Here is a 20,892-nt window from a genome sequence, read left to right on the forward strand (position 1 = left end):
GCATTCGCCACTTTGGCAGCCCCTCAGAGGCTTCTGTGCCCCCCCCAGATTGGGACATCAGACGGTTCTGCTCACACTCCCGTCTTCTCAGCCGACTTTGGGACTCCCCTCTGACTCTGCAGAGGGCAGCCCATCACCGGACCTGAGCTCCCAGCCTCACGTCCTTCTTTATCGGAGGAGCCGGCTCTTTTCCTCCGGCTCCTCCTCTTTCTCTGGGACACCTTGACGGTTTGGGTCTCCCTATGGGAAAAGAAGAGATCCTGCACCGTCTGCGTCCCTGTAGAGCGGCATGAGGCAGGCGAGGGATTGGACGGTGTGTGTTGCACGCTGATGGTTGGTTGGAGGCAGGACCAATGAATATCCGTCCCGAGCCGGGGAAGGACCCGATTGGGCTGAGGAGAAGGCCCCACGGCACGCAGCCAGCACATAAGGCTGAGCGAAAGGTAAGTCCACACTCTGTGCTTGCTGACGGCTCTGCGTGAGCTGGAGGATTGCCTTCAGCCCTCAAGAGTCGCTATTCCAGGTAATTTGCGTCCTCCGTGAGTTGTTGGAGAAGCTGGAGTCGGGTGGAAGAGGACAAAACTCAGTGGAGAGGAGAGGAGGCACTGAAGGAAGGCAAGACAGTAAAGAGGCCTGGACTGAGGGTGTGTGGTGCAGGGGCACCGGGTTGTGTGCTTTAGAACACTTGTAAATAGAATGTATAATAAACGTGTGTTGGATCTTGAACCATCGGTGTCTGCCTGTCTGTGTCGAGGCTGGTCTCCACAGTATATACTCAAATAATACATAAGGTAGAATCCAAATATTAGCCAATACTGTCAGATTATGAAAATATATCAGGATATTCTGTTAATTTAAAGCAAAATTCAATACTGCAAATAGGTGAAGAGGCACATTCACATTCAAAATGTGAATTAATGTGTTAAGCATATTAAGTGTCCAGAGATTTTTCTGAAGAATTAATTTTATCAGATAAGAATATTAATGGTGATACAGATCTGGCATAAAGTAATGCCCATAATGTAACATCAACAATATTAATTGTACAAATCTTATAATTAAGATGTCATACTCAAAAGATCCAACCATCACATATAAGACATGGACATCTCCTGGCCCAGGTCGTGAAAATCAACCCTTATTCTGACAGACCTGACCAGAAGGCAATATCTGTTGTTTTGTTTAAGATTATGTAAAACAGAACAAATAAAATAATTATATTAAATGTATTATTATATAAGACTGTCTACATTTATAAGCTATGAGTACTGAACACATTTATAAATATAAATTAGTTAAAAATGAATCTTATATGTGCAGCACATGACCTTCCCTACATGAAGTTGCAATTTCAACATTTGACAATACCTTCCCTATATTCAGTGTATTGTGTGTGTGTGTGCATGAACAGGCCTTGCAATGGACTAGCATTTCCCATCTTAGTGTCCAGTACTGCAAGAACAAGATTTTGGCCCCCAAGACATATATACACATACCTGCTATATATTTAATTTATCTATATATTGGTCTACTGGTGCTCAATATCAAACTTCTAGCATTTTACAATAACAGTGCCAAATTTCAAAACAGTTGGAATGATTTGGTTTTAGACATCACTCCAAATATATTGAAATTTGTTCAGAAACGGCTAAATCAATCGATTGCAACTAGTGCAGAATGCAGCTGCCAGAATCTTAACTAGGAAAAGAAAATCAGAGCACATCTCTCTATTTTTGATGTCACTACATTGGTTACACATGTCATTTAGAATTGACTTTAAAATACTGCTTATGGTTTACAAAGCCTTAAATAATCTCGCTCCATGCTATATTTCAGAATGTATTTCACATTACAATACAAATCGTAACCTTAGATCTTCAAATGAGTGTCTGCTTATAATTCCAAGAGCTAAAATTAAAAGAAGTGGTGAGGCAGCCTTCTGCTGTTCTGTACCTAAAATTGGGAATAGTTTACTGATAGAAATTTGCAAGGCTAATACAGTGGAGCACTTTAAAAAACTCCTAAAATCCATTACTTTAACATGGCTTTCTCATAGCTTCATTTTAGTGTAACCCTGATGTTCTGTATATGCATTTAATTATCTTTTTTTCATAGCTCCAAAATTCAATGCCACCACCACCTGATCAAAGCATTGTGCAGTCCCTACATTAATGGATTGAAGGCCATAAGTCCACATAACTATCATCATCTAATTCTTCCACGTGAAAACTGAAAACCACTAGGACTGATTTAGATCATTTATGTTAGGTAGAATGTCTAGTGGGGGATGGGTGGTCTCATGGCCTTGGAACCACTGCAGATTGTTTTTTTCTCCATCCCTCTGGAGTTTTATTTTTTATTTTTCTGTCCTCCCTGGCCATCTGACCTTACTTTATTCTTTGTTAATTAGTTTTGCCTAATTTTTATATTTTTTCTTTCTTCATCATGTAAAGAAAGCACTTTGAGCTACATCATTTATATGAAAATGTTATTTTTAAAAACTTGTAAATCCATTAAAAGGTCAAAGTTTAAATTTTGACCCCATAACAATACTATCACTAATTATACACCTGTGTGTATGTTTATAAAGTAATAAAAAAATATTAAAATAAAAATAAAAGACATCATATACTGTATAGAAATACCTATATCAGGGGTCCTCAATCACAGTCCTGGAGGGCCGCAGTGACTAAAACAGTGAGATCACAGGTACAAGCAACCAGAATGCTCAGGGCTCACTCTCTGTGATAGGGTGAGAAGCTTGACAATACTGAACGAATTTGGAGTATAACCACTATTCTCCAAATCATAAGGAGCCAGTTTAGGTCATTTGGACATGTAGTTAGGATGCCGCCCGTGTGAAAAACCAAGGGGCAGGACCCAGGACACTGTAATAAGAGGTCCATGGCAAAGTGCAGTTTTAAATAAATAATGAGTCCCCAAGAGAGAAGGCTCCAATCGAGTGTGGGTATGTACTTTCTGGCACTTGCTCTAATGTTGATTGAGGTGCTTGGCTGATTGTGCACTCCCATGCAAATATGAGTGAATCAGTCAAGTACCTTATTCACACCTTGGAGTTGCCAGAGGATGACATCTGCACCCAATCAGGCAGGATAAAAGGTGCCAGCACATCAGAGAAGAGGGAGAACAACAGAGAGCAATATATATATACTAGCAGAATACCCGCGCTTTGCAGCGGAGAAGTAGTGTGTTAAAGAAGTTATGAAAAAGAAAAGCAAACATTTTAAAAATAACGTAAGATGATTGTTAATGTAATTGTTTTGTCATTGATATGAGTGTTGTTGTCATATCTATATATAGCAAAATAGCTGCGATTGGCAGCGGAGAAGTAAAAAGAAAAGGAAACACTTTAATAATAACGTAACATGATTGACAATGTAATTGTTTTGTAATTGTCATGAGTGTTGCTGGCATATATATATATATATATATATATATATATATATATATATATACACACACATATATAAACATATATATACATATAAACATATATATATATATACTGTATATATACACACACACATATATACATACTGTATATACAACATATACATATCTACATATATACTGTATATACACATATATATACAAATCTACATATATATATCTACATATATATATTAGGGGTGGGACTCGATTAAAAAAATTAATCCAATTAATTAGAGGCTGTGTAAGAATTAATCTTGATTAATCGTATGTAATCACACGTAAATTTGCCCCAAATCGCAAATGTTTTTTTTTATTTAAAACGGTTTTAGTGGGCTTACAGAATCAAATAATAGACATGGACATGAATATTGTAAACTGAAGCTGTTTTAATTTCTGAAAAAAAAGCTTTTAAACTGCATTTGAATTCAAAACAGAAACAAAAATATCATCCCTGGTTAAAATTGGGCAGACTTAAAAATAAAGTGGTAGTTTAAGTACTTTAAGTACATTTTCAGAATAGTATTGTCTTTAAATAATAATAACCAAAATTTCACCATAAAGTGCAGTTTTTCTTCTTAAAAAAATAAGTCAGAAACATAAAAGGTAATTTGACCAGCTTACTCTTTAAACTCTGAGTAACATTAGCCAAAATTATTTTGTACATTAGGCTAAAACAGTGTGATCATTGAACATTTTGTAATTAGATGTATTTAGAATTACTAACGGTCACGGAAGTCCAATGATCCCCAGTAAGAGCCACAAAGTCCGCTTTCTGTAATGCATCTAATTTTGCTTGCTTTTCAGTGTGCACAAAACCATGCTTTTATCAAGGCTTCGCTCGGGTAGTCGAAATGATCAGTCGTAGGAACGCTTTATTCCGACTCTAACATTTTTGTAGCTGTGATGTGTGCATCAGTGTAATGGATGTACCAGGAAATCATGCATTGACAAAAGTTCCCGCTTGCTTGGAATTGAAAGTGTGATTAAATGCGTTATTTTTAACGCTGCTATGGAGTACATGCATCGAAGCTTCTCAACTGTGCTTGTGCTAAGAAAGGGAAAATTTTAAAAATAACGTAACATGATTCTGCGTTAACCTAATATTTTTCATACGTCCCAAACCAAGGAGATGGGAAGGTAAAATGAATCGGTAGCGCGCACATAGTCAGTACATCCCTCTCGAATCGAACCTCGAATGTCGGCGTTAGAGGCTTAAGACTCTACAATTGCGCCACCGCTTGTCTATGCTAAAGTATGTATTGTAGATCGGGCTATAGATATACATTTATATATATACCCGTATCGCAGTGGAGAAGTAGAAGTTATGAAAAAGAAAAGGGAACATTTTAAAAATAACGTAACATGATTGTCAATATACAGTAATTGTTTTGTGAGTGTTATTGAATGTTGCTGTCATCAAGGATTTGATTATCATTATTTCTTTCAATCAGGCTCGTATTTGTACGATGTGTTCAAGTTACATTCCGTGTTTGTCAATCGTTGTAAAGATAAGAGGTTTCATTCATCGATTAGTTCCTTACTGCATCAATAAACAGCTCGTCTTCCTTTTATCTGTGATGTGACAAACTGCATGCACGGGTTTTTTTTTTACGCTGTCTTCCTTTAGCGGGACATTGACTTTTTCCACCGTGTGCTTTGTTTCCACAGTAGCTGCATTTATGAATATGCTTATCAGACGCTTCATATTTTTGCTGCCTTTTCAATTGTGTAATTCGGTTTTTGTTCAGCGCTCTTTGGAACTGTTGCTTTTATCTGTGCACTGCATCAGTTCACGTGAGCCACTCGGTGTACTTGCATCGAAGGTTCCCAGCTGTGCTGGTGCCATCTCGTGCTATGTCCATAGCTTTATTTAATGTTACCTTAGTCCTGGCACTTAAAACTTTCTCTGGCAGTTTCGCTGAGTTTGTGTCAAACACCACCCTGACCATCTCATCTTCCTCTCCATAAGCACAGTCCTTCACCCGTGAATATTTACCCGTGGCAGTTTGCTATTGGATTGCCGCTGACGGATGGCCTTATATGGGCAGGCACTACATTACAAACGCCAGCGGCAGCCTGTCTATGAACTTAATTTAAAGTGTAGGTTTACATCGTGCTTTGTTTCCGAAGGAGCAGAACTCGCTTCTTATTGTTTCGCTGCCTTCTCAATTATATAATGCATGTTTTCTTGAGCGCTTTTTTGAGGTCTTCCTGGTTTTCTATGTACTGCGTGATTACATGGGAGGCGTGATGATGTCACACGAAACTCCGCCCACGGCGTTGAAGCTCATCTCCATTACAGTAAATGGAGAAAACTGCTTCCAGTTATGACCATTACGCGTAGAATTTCGATATAAAACCTGTCCAACTTTTGTAAGGAAGCTGTAAGGAATCAACCTGCCAAATTTCAGCCTTCCACCCACACGGAAGTTGGAGAATTAGTGATGAGTCAGTGAGTGAGTGAGTGAGTGAGTCAGTGAGTGAGTGAGTGAGTGAGTGAGTGAGTGAGGGCTTTGCCTTTTATTAGTATAGATATATATATATATATATATATATATATATATATATATATATATATATATACAGTAATCCCTCGCTATATCTATATATATACTTTCGCAGCTTCACTCCATCGCGGATTTTATATGTAAGCATATCTAAATATATAACGATTTTTCGCTGCTTCGCGGGTTCTGCGGAAAATGGGTCTGCCCAGTTGATTTCATACAAGGGATGCTATTGGCGGGTGGCTAAGAAGCTAACCAATCAGAGCATGCAGTTAAGTTCCTGTGTGCTGATTGACTCAGTGACGGAGCGCCAAATTCAATTCCACGGGTTTAACCAGGAAGTCTCGTCTCGCTCATTCAGCATCAATGTGTTTTGCTGTGTAAAGAGTTAACTTTTGTGCTCTTTTGTGTTTATCTTTGTGCATAGTCAAGTCCTTCATTATGGCTCCAAAACGATCTGCTCTTGCTACTGCTTCAGGGGCCATGCCCATGCGCCAATGGAAGATGTTAACGATTGCTGGAAAGGTAAGGGAAGGGAAAAGCTACACCGCTATAGGACACCATTATGGCATCAAATATTGCCACAGTGTCCTTTTAACCAGGGTACAACACGAGTTGTAAGTGGATGAAATAAGGCAGTAGTCTGGATGGAATCTGCTTTAGGGATTTGGATTGAAGACTGCCAGAAGAAGAACAATGGCGGTGCTACACATTTGCCTGAAGAGGCTCCTTTAGAAGAGCTGTAACACTCTCCAGCGGTGCTACACATTTACCTGAAGAGGCTCCTTTAGAAGAGCTGTAACACTCTCCTTTGTTGTGCAGTAAAACTAAACTTATCGTTATCGGACAAGTCATCGTGTCATTGTTGGTGAGTAACCATAATTAATGTTCTACTTACAGTACTTAGTACATGTACGTACGTTTAGTGTCACTATACACACATTTACTGTATACAATTTTTCTTGCATTGTACGCATTTATTGCTGGTGGCCTGTCTATCATAATGGCTGTAACATATGTGATATTGGAGACACTCTATCTTTAAAATAATATTTAGGTTTAACTGAATATAAACAGTGTGTTTACATACATAATTTCAATGAATCTTACCTAATATCGGTTTATGCTGTATAACCATGCAGGGAATATTTATAAACAGTGTGGGAGAGTTTATAAGGGCTTAAAATATATAAAAATAACTATACAAACATATGGTTTCTACTTCGTGGATTTTCACCCATCGCGGGGGATTCTGGAACGCAACTCCTGCGATCGAGGCGGGATTACTGTGTATAAAAAATCCTGGAATGGAAATGCAAGGCGACAATACGTTATGTTCTTGGAAGTTCTCGGAAGACATTTAAAAGACCCGTGAGACAAAAAAGACTGGCCACGGTGCATCTTGCGGGGACCGTAAACATGAGACTTGGTGGCAAGAGATTGTCCCAGGGCAGTCTCGCGGAGACGTGGAACATAAGATTCTTGCAAGACAAGCCCTTCTTATCAAATAAGAGCACAGATAGCCAGCAAAATATTCAGTCATGTAAAGTCACATAGCACACACAGATCCTATGCTCTCAGCAAAGAAAAAAGAGCAGCGCGAAGAAAAGAGACCCACGGCGAGATACACATGCAGAGAAAGGTACAGAATATGAAAGCAGTAAAATTCAAAAGTATTGTAGCATCCCAGCCAAGCTGAAGCCTTTTTTGTTTTAAGTGACTGTTAGATCGAGGGATGGCAGAGTACAGCACGAAAGACTGATAGCTGGATACTGATTGATGGATGCGGTAAGGGGGATGCGAAACCCGTGGGAGGAGGGGTTGGAGAGGGTGCTAGAAAGTTGTGTTTGGGGTTACATAGTCAGTGAATGTTAAAGTAGAATTTTTGTGACACTTTATTACGTTAGTCGCTACAGTATCAAAAAAAGATAGTAAAGATCGCATTGATGCAAAAAAAAGGAAATTAATCATCAGAACCAGGTGAAATTGAAAAAATAGCAGGACAAATCAAGGTCAGAAATAAAAGGCAAAGAATGTAAAACAAAAGTATTTTCGCCTTTGGATTATTCAATGCACAAAACAAGCATGTACACAATAGTGGACCATACGCTATGACAATCTGTGGTCCCGAACAACAGCAACAATTCCAAAGAAAAAAAAGCTTTTAAAATTGTATATCCTGTGACTGATAGGGGGTTCTGTCGTCCCCTTGAACCCTCAGTCCAGATGCCAGACACCAGATAAAAGTCCAATAATAATATTATTAGGACAAAATAGTGCACAAAGTACCCTGCACTCCACTATACTCATTAACCAATACACAATACTCAATAATTACAATCATCCACTCTACCAGATGTGTTGCCAGCCTTCCTTCCGACTCAGCTCAACTGCTGGGATCTCCCACAGTCCTTTTATATTCCCTGACCCGAAAGTGTTTCTGATCCCTTAATCCATGTGACTTCCTAGCACTTCCGGGTCAGATCAAAACTCTTCTTCATCCCGAAAGTATGTCATTTCCCCTGTCGCTGTGGCCAAGACGTACTTCCGTGTTATAGGGTAGATAACAATCCCTGGGCCTCCCTGCAGCAACCCCTGGTGGCCCCAACGTTATCCAGCAGAAATAAAGTAAGAAATAAAAGAGTAGTAAAACATAATAAAGAGGTTATAAAACAAGGGGGCCAAACACATGCAGAGCAGATTATAGATAATGAAAACTGGAATTCAAAAGACTCAAAAAAAAGTGTAGGCACGAAACACATGCAGAAAAAAATGACAGTGTCAAAACAAAGAAAGTAAATATCGTATTAGCGCAAACAAAGAGAAATTATTACTTGGAGAAATAATGAAAAGGAGAATAGAGATCGAATATATGGACATACGTGATATGTCAGAAGTATGTAAATATTGTAAGGCTTTAAAGTTTAAGTCAGAGAATTTAAAAAATGGGGTTTAACTCACATGCATTAATTGGTTACTTTGCAAAAAAAATTATTAACTGCTGATGATGTGGATCGTTTTGTCTGTGCTGAAATTCCAAACAGAGAAACCTATCCTAAATTATGGTACAAAGTCATTAAACACAAGTCTCACAGACTTCATTTAAAAGATTCAACATATTGGGACACGAAAGATTCCAAATATTGTTTTTACAGAAGTTCTGAAATAAAACTGAAATAGCAACAATTCAAAGAAAAAAAAAATCTTACAAGCGTGTATGCCTGCGGTGGGTTGGCACCCTGCCCAAGATTGGTTCCTGCCTTGTGCCCTGTGTTGGCTGGGATTGGCTCCAGCAGACCCCCGTGACCCTGTGTTCAGATTCAGCGGGTTGGATAATGGATGGATGGAAGTGTGTATGCGGAAAACAAAACATGGGGTTGGCGAGTGAAGCAAGCAGGGGGCGAAGCCCCCTAGTATCTATACTAATAAAAGGCAAAGCCCTCACTGACTCACTCACTCACTCATCACTAATTCTCCAACTTCCCGTGTAGGTAGAAGGCTGAAATTTGGCAGGCTCATTCCTTACAGCTTACTTACAAAAGTTGGGTAGGTTTCATTTCAAAATTCTATGCGTAATGGTCATAACTGGAACCTATTTTTCTCCATATAATGTAATATAATATAATATAATATAATGGACTTCAGCTCGATGGCCGTGGGGGGGGGCGGAGCTGCGTGTCACATCATCACACCTCCCGTTTAATCACGTGAACTGACTGTGAACGCAGTACATAGAAAAGAAGGAAGAGCTCCCAAAGAGCGCAATACAAGTTTAATGAGAAGACATGAGGTATAAACGAGACTTTGGATCACTTTGTAACGGAGTTAAAATTGCTGTAGCGAGAAACTTTTCAGTGCCGGGTCTTAGCTAACATTAAATAAAGCCGTGGACATCGCAACATCACACAGCAGCTCACGTGAACTGACTAAATGCAGTACGAGTGATCACTTCCATGCATCAAACCTGTTCAAAAAACGCATTACACAATTGACAAGGTAGGAAAGAATATGCTCGAGCTGAGCTCCACAGCTACTTAGCGGTCTCTTGGAAGCAACCCCACGCTGCCACCAAATACTCACAGAAAAATCCAGAAGTTAATACACACGCTGTCTCTAGAGTTTCTCCACACTCAATGTATTCCTTGCATCCCCGTTATACCCTCTGATCTCCCATTTCAATTGAGATGCCTCAATTTTCCAGTAAGGCTCTGCTTCGCGATGACAATTAATAAGTCTCAGGGACAGACCCTACAAAAGGTTGCCATTGATTTGAGGCAACATTGCTTTTCTCCTGGACAACTATACGTTGCATTCTCAAAAGTAAGCTCAGTGCACAGCTTGGTCATATTACAACCGGAGTGCTGAACTGACAACATGGTATACAAAGAGATCCTTAACAGATAGTTATTGGTATATTTTCCCTCAGTTTAAAAAGGTTTTCTTTTCTTCTTAATAAAAATTTAAAAGCAGTACTTCGTCGCTGCAAAGCGCGGGGATTTTGGTATATACAGTATATATATATATATATGTAGATATATATATATATATATGTGTGTGTATACATATGTGTATGTGTAGATATGTGTACAGTGATCCCTCTCTATATCGTGCTTCGACTTTCGCGGCTTCACTCCATCGCGGATTTTAAATGTAAGCATATCTAAATATATATCACGGATTTTTTTTTTTTTTTTGGTTCGTGGATTTCTGCGGACAATGGGTCTTTTAATGTATGGTACATGCTTCCTCAGTTTGTTTGCCCAGTTGATTTCATACAAGGGGCGCTATTGGTGGATGGCTTAGAAGCTACCCAATCAGAGCATGTATTACGTATTAACTAAAACTCATCAATGATATATGATATGCTTCTCACACGGTGCTTGATTGTTTGCTTTTCTATGTCTCTCTCACTCTCTGCCTGACAGAGGGGGTGTGAGCAGAGGGCTGTCTGCACAGAGGCTGTTTGCCTAGATACGGACGCTCCTCTAAAAAATGCCTCTTTATCGCAGTGCTTCGGCATACTTAAAAGCACAAAAGCACGTATTGATTTTTTGATTGTTTGCTTTTCTTAGCGAGCGCTCTCTCTCTCTCTCTCTCTGAAATTCTCTGTTCCTGACGTACGCACTCCTTTGAAGAGAAGATATATTTGCATTCTTTTAATTGTGAGAAAGAACTGTCATCTCTGTCTTGTCATGGAGCACAGTTTAAACTTTTAAAGGGTGTAATTTCATGTCTAGAGGGCTCTAATAATGTTAACAGTGTGGGAGAGTTTATAAAGGCTTAAAATATATAAAAATAGCCATACAAACATATGGTTTCTACTTTGCAGATTTTCATCTATCGCAGGGGGTTCTGGAACGCAACCCCCACGATCAGGGAGGTATTACTGTATATCTAGATATTTATATATGTATATATGTATATATATATATATATATATGTTTATATGTGTGTGTGTGTGTGTATATATATATATGGCAGCAACACTCATAACAATGACAAAACAATTACATTGACAATCATGTTACGTTATTTTTAAAATGTTTCCTTTTCTTCTTCATAACTTCTTTAACACACTACTTCTCTGCTGTGAAGCGCGGGTATTTTGATAGTATATATATATATATATATATATATATATATATATATATATATATATAATATATATAAATATATATATATATATATACATATACAGTAATCCCTCCTCGATTGCGGGGATTGCGTTCCAGAACCCCCCGCGATAGATGAAAATCCGCGAAGTAGAAACCATATGTTTGTATGGCTATTTTTATATATTTTAAGCCTTTATAAACTCTCCCACACTGTTAACATTATTAGAGCCCTCTAGACATGAAATAACACCCTTTAGTCAAAAGTTTAAACTGTGCTCCATGACAAGACAGAGATGACAGTTCTTTCTCACAATTAAAAGAATGCAACTTTCTTTGGTCTCAAAGATATTCTCCATAGAGCCTTGGAGCTAGATGGCCTGAACTATTTTTTTTGTATCAGTATGCTGCTGCTGGATTATGTGAATTTCCCCTTGGGATTAATAAAGTATCTATCTATCTATCTATCTATCTATCTATCTATCTATCTATCTATCTATCTATCTATCTATCTATCTATCTATCTATCTATCTATCTATCTATCTATCTATCTATCTATCTATCTATCTATCTATCTATCTATCTATCTATCTATCTCAGATCCACAAAATACTGTGTCTGCAGTCCTAACAGCACTAACGGACTTACAAACGATTTCTGGTCTCAGAATTAATTTGAATAAAAGTGTGCTCTTTCAATTGAACTCTCTAGCACACAATATTAGATTGGACATGTTCCCTTTTATCATCACAGATCAGGTTAAACACCTAGGGGTAAACATCACAAGTAAACATAAATAGATGAACATACACAGGCTTGGTCCACAACAGAAATAAAATCCTGCAGTGCTTCTTTATATTCCTTGCTTTGTAGCCCAATAAATACAAGTTATCACCAATATACTAACAACCCAATTTTACTTCATTCACTCAGAATATGGAACCAATGTAGGAAGTACTTCAAGATAGATAAGTTTTTTATGGCTGCCTACACTCCTCTCCCAGCTAGGTCAGTCTTCCTTCCCCCTGTCTCTGGCTGCCTGAGTTGTGGCAGCTTGCTCCTTTTGCTGTTCCATGATCACCTTCCGGCTGCACTTCTGGGTGTGACGGCAGCCCTGCACAGGAGGGCATAGCCGTTCTCCACATGCCCCCGGTGGTTTCCATGGGCCACAGCAAGGTTGAACGTCCCTGCTCCATGACAGTGTAGCAAGCCAGGTGGGCTGCCCTCTGTCGTCCCTGGGGAAGTATTGCCCTGTGCAAGTTCCTTCCCCCAATCCTTTTATACAACACAGATAACATCTTTGCATCCTATGAAAAAATACACTACAAATTTAACTTTCTATAAACACATCTCTTTCACTACCTCCAAATTAGAAACTTTTTAAAACAAAACCTGACCAATTTTCCTCACCTCCCACCTACATCTAGTATGAATAATATTGATCAGTCTTGAGAACTCGGATAGCAATTCTGTAATATATAAAAACATTTTAAACTCCCTGCATTTCAAAGATCCCAGAGTACAATGGGAAAAGGATCTCTCACTAGACATTTCAGAAAAGCAGTTGAAGATAGCAATGCACAGAATTCACTCTAGCCCCATATGCACAAAGCATACAATTATTCAACTTAATCATCTATCAAGCGCATCTGTCTTGTTCAAAATTCTCCAAAATGTTTCCAGGGCAAGATCCAACATGCGAACATTGCAATCAATTTCCAGGCACTGCCTTAGTGTCACAATCTCTCCTAATCCACTAACAGCTGTGTTTGGTGTACTTCAGATGGGCTTAAAATTGGAGAAAGACAAAAACTGTAATTGTCTTTACTTCACTGTTTCCATGTAGACTTATCTTGCTCAACTGGAAGAATCCTAATGCAACTCTCAGTCTCAGTCAGTGGGTAACTGATATTATATATTATTTGAAACTGAAAAAAAAATCAAAGTCTTACTTAGAGGATCAGTGCAAAACGTTTTTAAAACCTGGCAGGACCTAATTAATAACATTTTAGAATAAGCATTTAAATTGAGGAAGGTGATTCTCTTTCCTTTTTTATTTTTTTATTTATGTACTTATTTTTCCCACAATTAAAGTTTTACTCTGTTGACCTAGTTCACTTTCTCATGGGTGGAGGTTGATTTGATTCAAACCTAGCTTTGTAAAATTTTATTTTCTTGTATGGAATGTTAGTTGATTTTAATAAACACAATAAAATGTTTAAGAAAGTAATTGACAGTCTCATTCTATTTATATTGTTTTTGCTCTACAAAAGAAAATAACAATATACTCTATAGGCAATTCTTTTTCACTTATGTAAAGTTTGAGCTTCCACAATGTATGAGTTAAATACATTTGTATGGTGTATCACTTTTTTTCTTCATTTTCTTCCTAAAATTTTTAAACAATGTTGCCCAAAGCCCATTAAGAGTTTCAGTACTTTGAAATAAAAATTTCACTGAAAGCAAAATTTCAGGTTAAAATTTAATATTCAGTAAAAGTAAATTGATCCAAGTCAGAATACTTTGTAAAGCAGTATATATGCTGAAATACACCTAAAAAGTGACATTCTTTACTTTTATTTTGTATCATCTGAATGTATGAATGAACATGTATGATCATGTATGTATGAATGAACAATAAAATGACTTTACCTTCCCTACTTCTACTTGGGCCTGTTAAGGTAGCTGTATACGATACATGAAACCTTTTCAATAATATCATATGGCTGAAGTAAACAGTCGTACTGACCCTAAACATTTCGCTAACATTACTGTATAAAGGAAAGTATGTTAACGTTAACAGATACTGACAGAAAACAACCTAAACTTCGCCGACTGCTTTCTGCTCGCGAGATTTACTTATTGCTTCTTTTTTTCACCCTTATATATATGTTTAATGAAGTATAATGGTCTTGGCACAAAAATAGATTTGATATATATCATTGACCAACTGCAAAACACGTTAATAATCTAAAATTGTACTAATACGTGTGTGTGTGTGTGTGTATGTGGTGGAGGTGGTGGGGGGTATACTTTGATTAAAGTCTCGAAGACTCGTTAGTTTCATCGATTTGTTCAGAGGGAAATGTTATGTGGCTGTGAATAAACTATTTAAATAAATAGTTTTTTTTACCTTCTATTGTCCTTACGTGTTCATCCACTCGCTCGCTCACTACTCAAAGTTGGAACTCACCGCTTATTTTACAGTAGAATAGCTAAAATGTAAAAGTAACAGAAACCAAATATGACAGAATTAACAGGAGGCAGCAGTGGGCGCGGTCCCAGTCGGTTTTCCCGTCTGTTTCTCAAATTTAAAATCCATCTATATTTCAGTCAGTGAAATCCCCTTTGTAAACTGCGGGGCAAGAATATAGCGCCACCATTATAACGAGACACACGAGCGTTTGCTTTTCAGTCATCTCAAATAAATAGTCAGTGATGTCTATGGGTCCGAAAAGCTCGGGTTTGGTTAAATTGGCGATTCCGAACTCATCCCGTGGACGTTCTCCTGCGATGCAGTGTAGTCTCGAATAGACCCCGTTTCTTGCTCTTCTTCCAGAGCTGCCAGATGCATACCGGCAAACGGTCCTGAATGGGGTGCCAGATCATCGAAATTCCCAGTCACACATCCGTAAATAGCCAGCTTGGAATCGCCAGTACCTGCTTGTCATTACACTACTTATTAGAGTCGAATCCACTTCTTAGAGACTGTGACTTATTAGAGTCAAAGCCACGTATGTAGCTACAGGCGCAGTTCTGGCATGCGATTGGTTGCTAGGGTAATAAATAACAAGTATCACTCACGTGCCGGGTCGCTTAGGCTACTGAATTGAGTGGATAATGCGCAGAGAGGACAGACAGACAGATTGTTGCTTTTCATTTCAGTCTCCTTAAAGAATGAGACACTGATATCAATGTGTCCGAAAGACTGTTGCTTTTCATTTCAGTCTCCTTAAAGAATGAGACACTGATATCAATGTGTCCGAAAGGCGTGTGTTTAGTATAACGGACAATTCCAAACTGACCCCATGGAAGTGGGTGCTACAATGTTGTGTAGACACGTATAGTCGTTTTTTGCCGTCTGCCGCAAATAAGGCTCGTTTTCCCGTAACCCTGAGTTGAAATACTGCGGATTTTAATTATAATGTAAAGAATAATTCTCTCCTTTTCTTATTGGACTATTTATTTAGCGTTTCTTTTTCTTTCTTTTTTTTTGCAAACAAAGATGCTGCTACAGGCACTAATAATATGTGCTGGTCCATCCATCTGTTTACTGAACCTATTTCCTTCTCCCAGGCTTAACTTGGCAACCTATGCATGCCGACTACCTTTTAAGTCGCCAGTGAAGATCGACAACTCTCTACACCCGTACTCTAATACTACGCGAGCATGTCTGTTTTCTCTGCGATTTCTGGGTTTTTCATACAGTCCTATGACTGGCGACACCTAATTATTTCCATAATCCCAGCCCCCTGCATCCCCTTTTAGATTTAACCCACAAAAACAAACATGACTTGCTATTTCTAGACTCGTAATACAAATGGAAGAGACTTTACACAGAACAACCTTTAAACTTAAACTTTCAAAGTAGCTGGTAAAATCCCTTCATATCAGGACGAAATAGCAACTTTTCTACATTACTCGAATGTACAACCAGCAAGTCATCCTTTAATTCTGAAATTGGCGTAGTCGTTCTGGCTGGAGCCTATCAAGCCTAGCCTGTAAGCTAGGGACAGGGAAGGAACCAGCCCTCGACACCAGTACATTGCAGGACAAGTTTCTGTTTTAACTCTAATCTAGATCTCTTAGTATTAAAATCGAAGTATTTACCCTGGAATGTAGTGGGGGTCTGGCGTCATAAGGACGGTGCTGATTTTCGGAGGAAAGCTGCACTCCATTCTTCGGCACACTGATCCTGGCTGTTTGTTTCTCGTCTCCCTGGCATCCCTCGCGCCACCTCTGAAGTGATGTCATCAGGTATTTGCTGGCTCCGCTGGAATCTGCTGTTTGACGGTTCCTCAGCAGAAGGACGGATGTGCGTTTCAGTGCTGCAGAATGGCGCCCTCTCCTGAGCTGATTTCTACCTTTTTGGTCAGTACACCTTCAACTGTAAAAATGTAGCAAAATAGATTGTACTGAATAATCAGAAAACTTAACTCTTTACTGGGCAGATATGGGATACTACTACTACTACTACTACTATTACTATTACTACTACTACTACTACTACTACTACTACTACTACTACTAGTACTACTAATAATAATAATAATAATAATAACATAAAAAGGGCATTCAATTAATTATTTAACATTAAGTTGAACAGACACTCTTTTGAATGAAATAATAAGCTGTTTGTTCAAGAAATTAGTTATATATTAAATAATTTAAATATACAATAAATTATATAAAAATATTACTTTTGAAATTTTATTGATTTTATTGAAATCACACAACATTCCATACAAATAAATCAATTTTACAAGAATAAGATTCTAAACAAATCAACCCCCACCCTTGAGAAAGAGAGCATGGGCTCAGAATAAAACTTAAACCTACTAAAAATAAGTAAATAGATAAATTAATAAGTGAATATAGATGAATGGAGAAGAAAAAGAAAGAAAAAAAGGAACAGGGAGAGAATCTGCTTACTCAGTGCTTTAAAAGCTTATTCTAAATTGTTATTGATTAGATCCTGCCACATTTTGAAAAATTTCTGCACAGATCATCTAAGTGAGAATTAGATTTTTTCCAATTTCAAGTAGTATAGAACATTGATTATCGACTGGCTTAAGAGTGGTGGGGGGAGATTCTTCCAGTTGAGCAAGATAAGTCTGTGTGCCAATAATGTAGTAAAGGCAATCACAATTTGTTTGTCCTTCTCCACTTTAAGCCCATCTGGAAGTACACCAAACACAGCTGTTAATGGGTTAGGAGGGATTATGACACCAAGGCTGTCTGAAAGGCATTTAAATATTTGGGTCCAGAATCATGTTAATTTGGTGCAGGCCCAAAACATGTGACCCAGTGAAGCTGGAACTTGATTGCAGCGTTCACAGGTTGGATCTTGCCCTGGAAACATTTTGGACAATTTTAAGCGAGATAGATGTGCTCGATATATAATTTTGAGTTGAATAATTGTATGCTTTGCGCATATGGAGCTCGAATTAATTCTCTGCATTGCTACCTTCCACTCCTTTTCTGATATGTTGAGGGAGAGATCCTTTTCCCATTGTCCACTTGGATCTTTGAAAGGAAGGGACTGTAAAATGGTGTTATACAGTATATTGCAGAGATGCTGTCTAAGTCCTTGAAACTGATCAATATTTTTTCCAGAATAGAGGGAGGTGGGAGGTGAGGAAAATTGGGCAGTTTCTGTATAACAAAGTTTCTGATTTGAAGTTAGCGAAAGAAATATGTAGCTGGAAAGTTAAATTTAGAATATAATTGTCTGTAGGATGCAAAGACGTTGTCTATGTACAGATCTCTAAGTGATTTAATCCCAAATGTTTTCCAGACATTAAAAACTGCATACAGTTAGGTCCATAAATATTTGGACAGAGACAACCTTTTTCTAATTTTGATTTTGTACATTACCATAATGAATTTTAAATGAAACAACTCAGATGCAGTTGAAGTGCAGACTTTCAGCTTTAATTCAGTGGGTTGAACAAAAAGATTGCATAAAAATGTGAGGGAACTAAAGTATTTTTTAACACAATCCCTTTATTTCAGGGGCTCAAAAGTAATTGGATGAATTAAATAACTGGAAATAAAATGTTCATTTCTAATACTTGGCTGAAAACCGTTTGCTGGCAATGACAGCCTGAAGTCTTGAACTCATGGACATCACCAGATGCTGGGTTTCCTCCTTTTTAATGCTCTGCCAGGCCTTTGCTGCAGTGGCTTTCAGTTGCTGTTTGGTTGTGGGCCTTTCTGTCCGAAGTTTAGTCTTCAACAAGTGAAATGCATGCTGAATTGGGTTAAGATCAGGTGACTGACTTGGCCATCCAAGAATTTTCCACTTCTTTGCTTTAATAAACTCCTGAGTTGCTTTGGCTATATGTTTTGGGTCATTGTCCATCTGTATCATGAAACACTGCCCAATCAATTTGACTGCATTTAGCTGGATTTGAGCAGACAGTATGTCTCTGAACACCTCAGAATTCATTCAGCTGCTTCTGTCCTGTGTCACATCATCAATAAACACTAGTCTCCCAGTGCCACTGGCAGCCATGCACCCCCAAGCCATCACACTGCCTCCACCGTGTTTTACAGATGATGGGTATGCTTTGGATAATGCCTTCCAATGTTCCATGCCTTCTCCATACTTTTTTCTTGCCATCATTCTGGTAGAGGTTAATCTTGGTTTCATCCGTTCAAAAAATGTTTTTCCAGAACTGTGCTGGCTTTCTTAGATGTTCTTTAGCAAAGTCCAATCTAGCCTTTCTATTCTTTCTATTCTTGAGGCTTATGAGTGGCTTGCACCTTACAGTGCACCCTCTGTATTTACTTTCATGCAGTCTTCTCTTTATGGTAGACTTGGATATCGATATGCCTACCCCCTGGAGAGTGTTGTTCACTTGGTTGGCTGTTGTGAAGAGGTTTCTCTTCACCATGGAAATGATTCTGTGATCATCCACCACTGTTGTCTTCCATGGACGTCCAGGTCTTTTTGTGTTGCTGAGTTCACCAGTGCTTGCTTTCTTTCTCAGGATGTACCAAACTGTAGATTTTTCCACTTGTAATATTGTAGCAATTTCTCAGATGTTTTTTTCTGTTTTCGCAGCTTAAAGATGGCTTTGTTCACCTGCATGGAGAGCTCCTTTGACCTCATGTTGTCTGTTCACGGCAAAATCTTCCAAATGCAAGCACCACCCTCAAATCAACTCCAGGCCTTTTATCTGCTTAATTGATAATAACATAACGATGGACTTGCCCACACCTGCTCATGAAATAGCCTTTGAATCAATTGTCCAATTACTTTTGAGCCCCTGAAATGAAGGGATTGTGTTAAAAAATGCTTTAGTTTCCTCACATTTTTATGCAATTGTTTTGTTCACCCAACTGAATTACAGCTGAAAGTCTGCACTACAACTGCATCTGAGTTGTTTCATTGTGGTAAGGTACAGAATCAAAATTAGAAAAAAGTTGTCTCTGTCCAAATGTTTATGGACCTAACTGTATGTTTGCGAGGGTTGAAAAAGGTGGTTCTTGTGCAAAGGTGCCACAGATAAAAGATTCTCTATCTTAAAATGCTTCCTATACTGGTTCTGTATTCTGAGTGAGTGAAGCACAATTGGGTTATTAGTATATTGGCGATAATTTGCATTTATTGGGGTGCAAAGCAAGGAATATAAAGAAGAAATGCAGGATTTTATTTCTATTGCAGACCAAGCCTGTATATGTTCATCTATTTGTGTCAATGTCCAGGTTTTTATATGTTGTATGTTTGCTGCCCAGTAGTAAAATTGAAAATTAGGTAGGGCCATGCCACCTTCTGCCTTTGGCCTTTGTAGGGTCGCTCTTTGGATACATGGATGTTTTGAATTCCAAATAAATGTGGTTATGGTTGAATCTAATTTCTTAAAGAACAATTTATTGAAGTATATTGGAATATTTTGAAATAAAATGGAAGCTTAGGAAGGATATTCATCTTAACAATGTTAATTCTTCCAGCTAAAGTGAGATGAAGGGTTGACCATCTATGCAAGTCTTGCTTGATTTTTTCCATAAAGAGCTTTATGTTTACTTGTGATGTTTACCCCTAGATATTTAAACTGATCTGCAATGATTAAGGGGAAGGTGTCCAATCTAATATTGTGTGCTTGTGAATTCACTGGAAAGAACTGTAATTGTTTTTACAGTGTTAGATGTCATCAACCCTGTGTCAGGAGACCTATCTAAGAGTGGATTTAAAACACAATTAAAATTCCCAGCCATTATAATTTTAGTGTTCACATTAGGGATGGATGGAAATACATTTTGGATGAATTCCCTATCATCCACATTGGGTGCATAAACATTTATCAAAATCACTTTACAATTAAATAAATTACCCATAACAATCATGTATCTCCCCTCACGATCACATACAACATCTGATACTACAAATGAGACTGTTCTATGTATAAGAATTCCCACACCTCTAGTTTTTTTTTGTAAAGCTGGAATGGAACATTTGGCCGGTCCAGTCTTTTTGTAACTGGAACTGATCTTTGCTTAATAAGTGGATCTCCCGTAAAAATACTATTTTAGCATTTAAACTTGTTAGGTGAGAGAGTACTTTCTTTTGTTTTAATTCGTGATTCAGGTCTTT

General features: G+C 38.1%; 1 protein-coding gene across 2 annotated transcripts in view; it reads right to left on the reverse strand.

The window, feature by feature from the left end:
• fam166b (family with sequence similarity 166 member B) overlaps positions 1–16,561 on the reverse strand; it is a 76,853-nt gene extending 60,292 nt beyond the window's left edge. Inside the window, exon 1 of one of the 2 annotated variants that reach the window (XM_039759152.1) lies at positions 16,404–16,561. In XM_039759152.1, the coding sequence (XP_039615086.1) occupies positions 16,404–16,471 (68 nt within the window). In that variant the 5' untranslated portion in view covers positions 16,472–16,561. The remainder of the gene's footprint in view (positions 1–16,403) is intronic. The other variant, XM_039759151.1, reaches the window with a different exon arrangement.
• Between the last annotated feature and the right edge of the window lie 4,331 nt (positions 16,562–20,892).

The sequence above is a fragment of the Polypterus senegalus genome, chromosome 7 (genome assembly GCF_016835505.1).
Source record: "Polypterus senegalus isolate Bchr_013 chromosome 7, ASM1683550v1, whole genome shotgun sequence".
NCBI classification, from domain to species: domain Eukaryota; kingdom Metazoa; phylum Chordata; class Cladistia; order Polypteriformes; family Polypteridae; genus Polypterus; species Polypterus senegalus.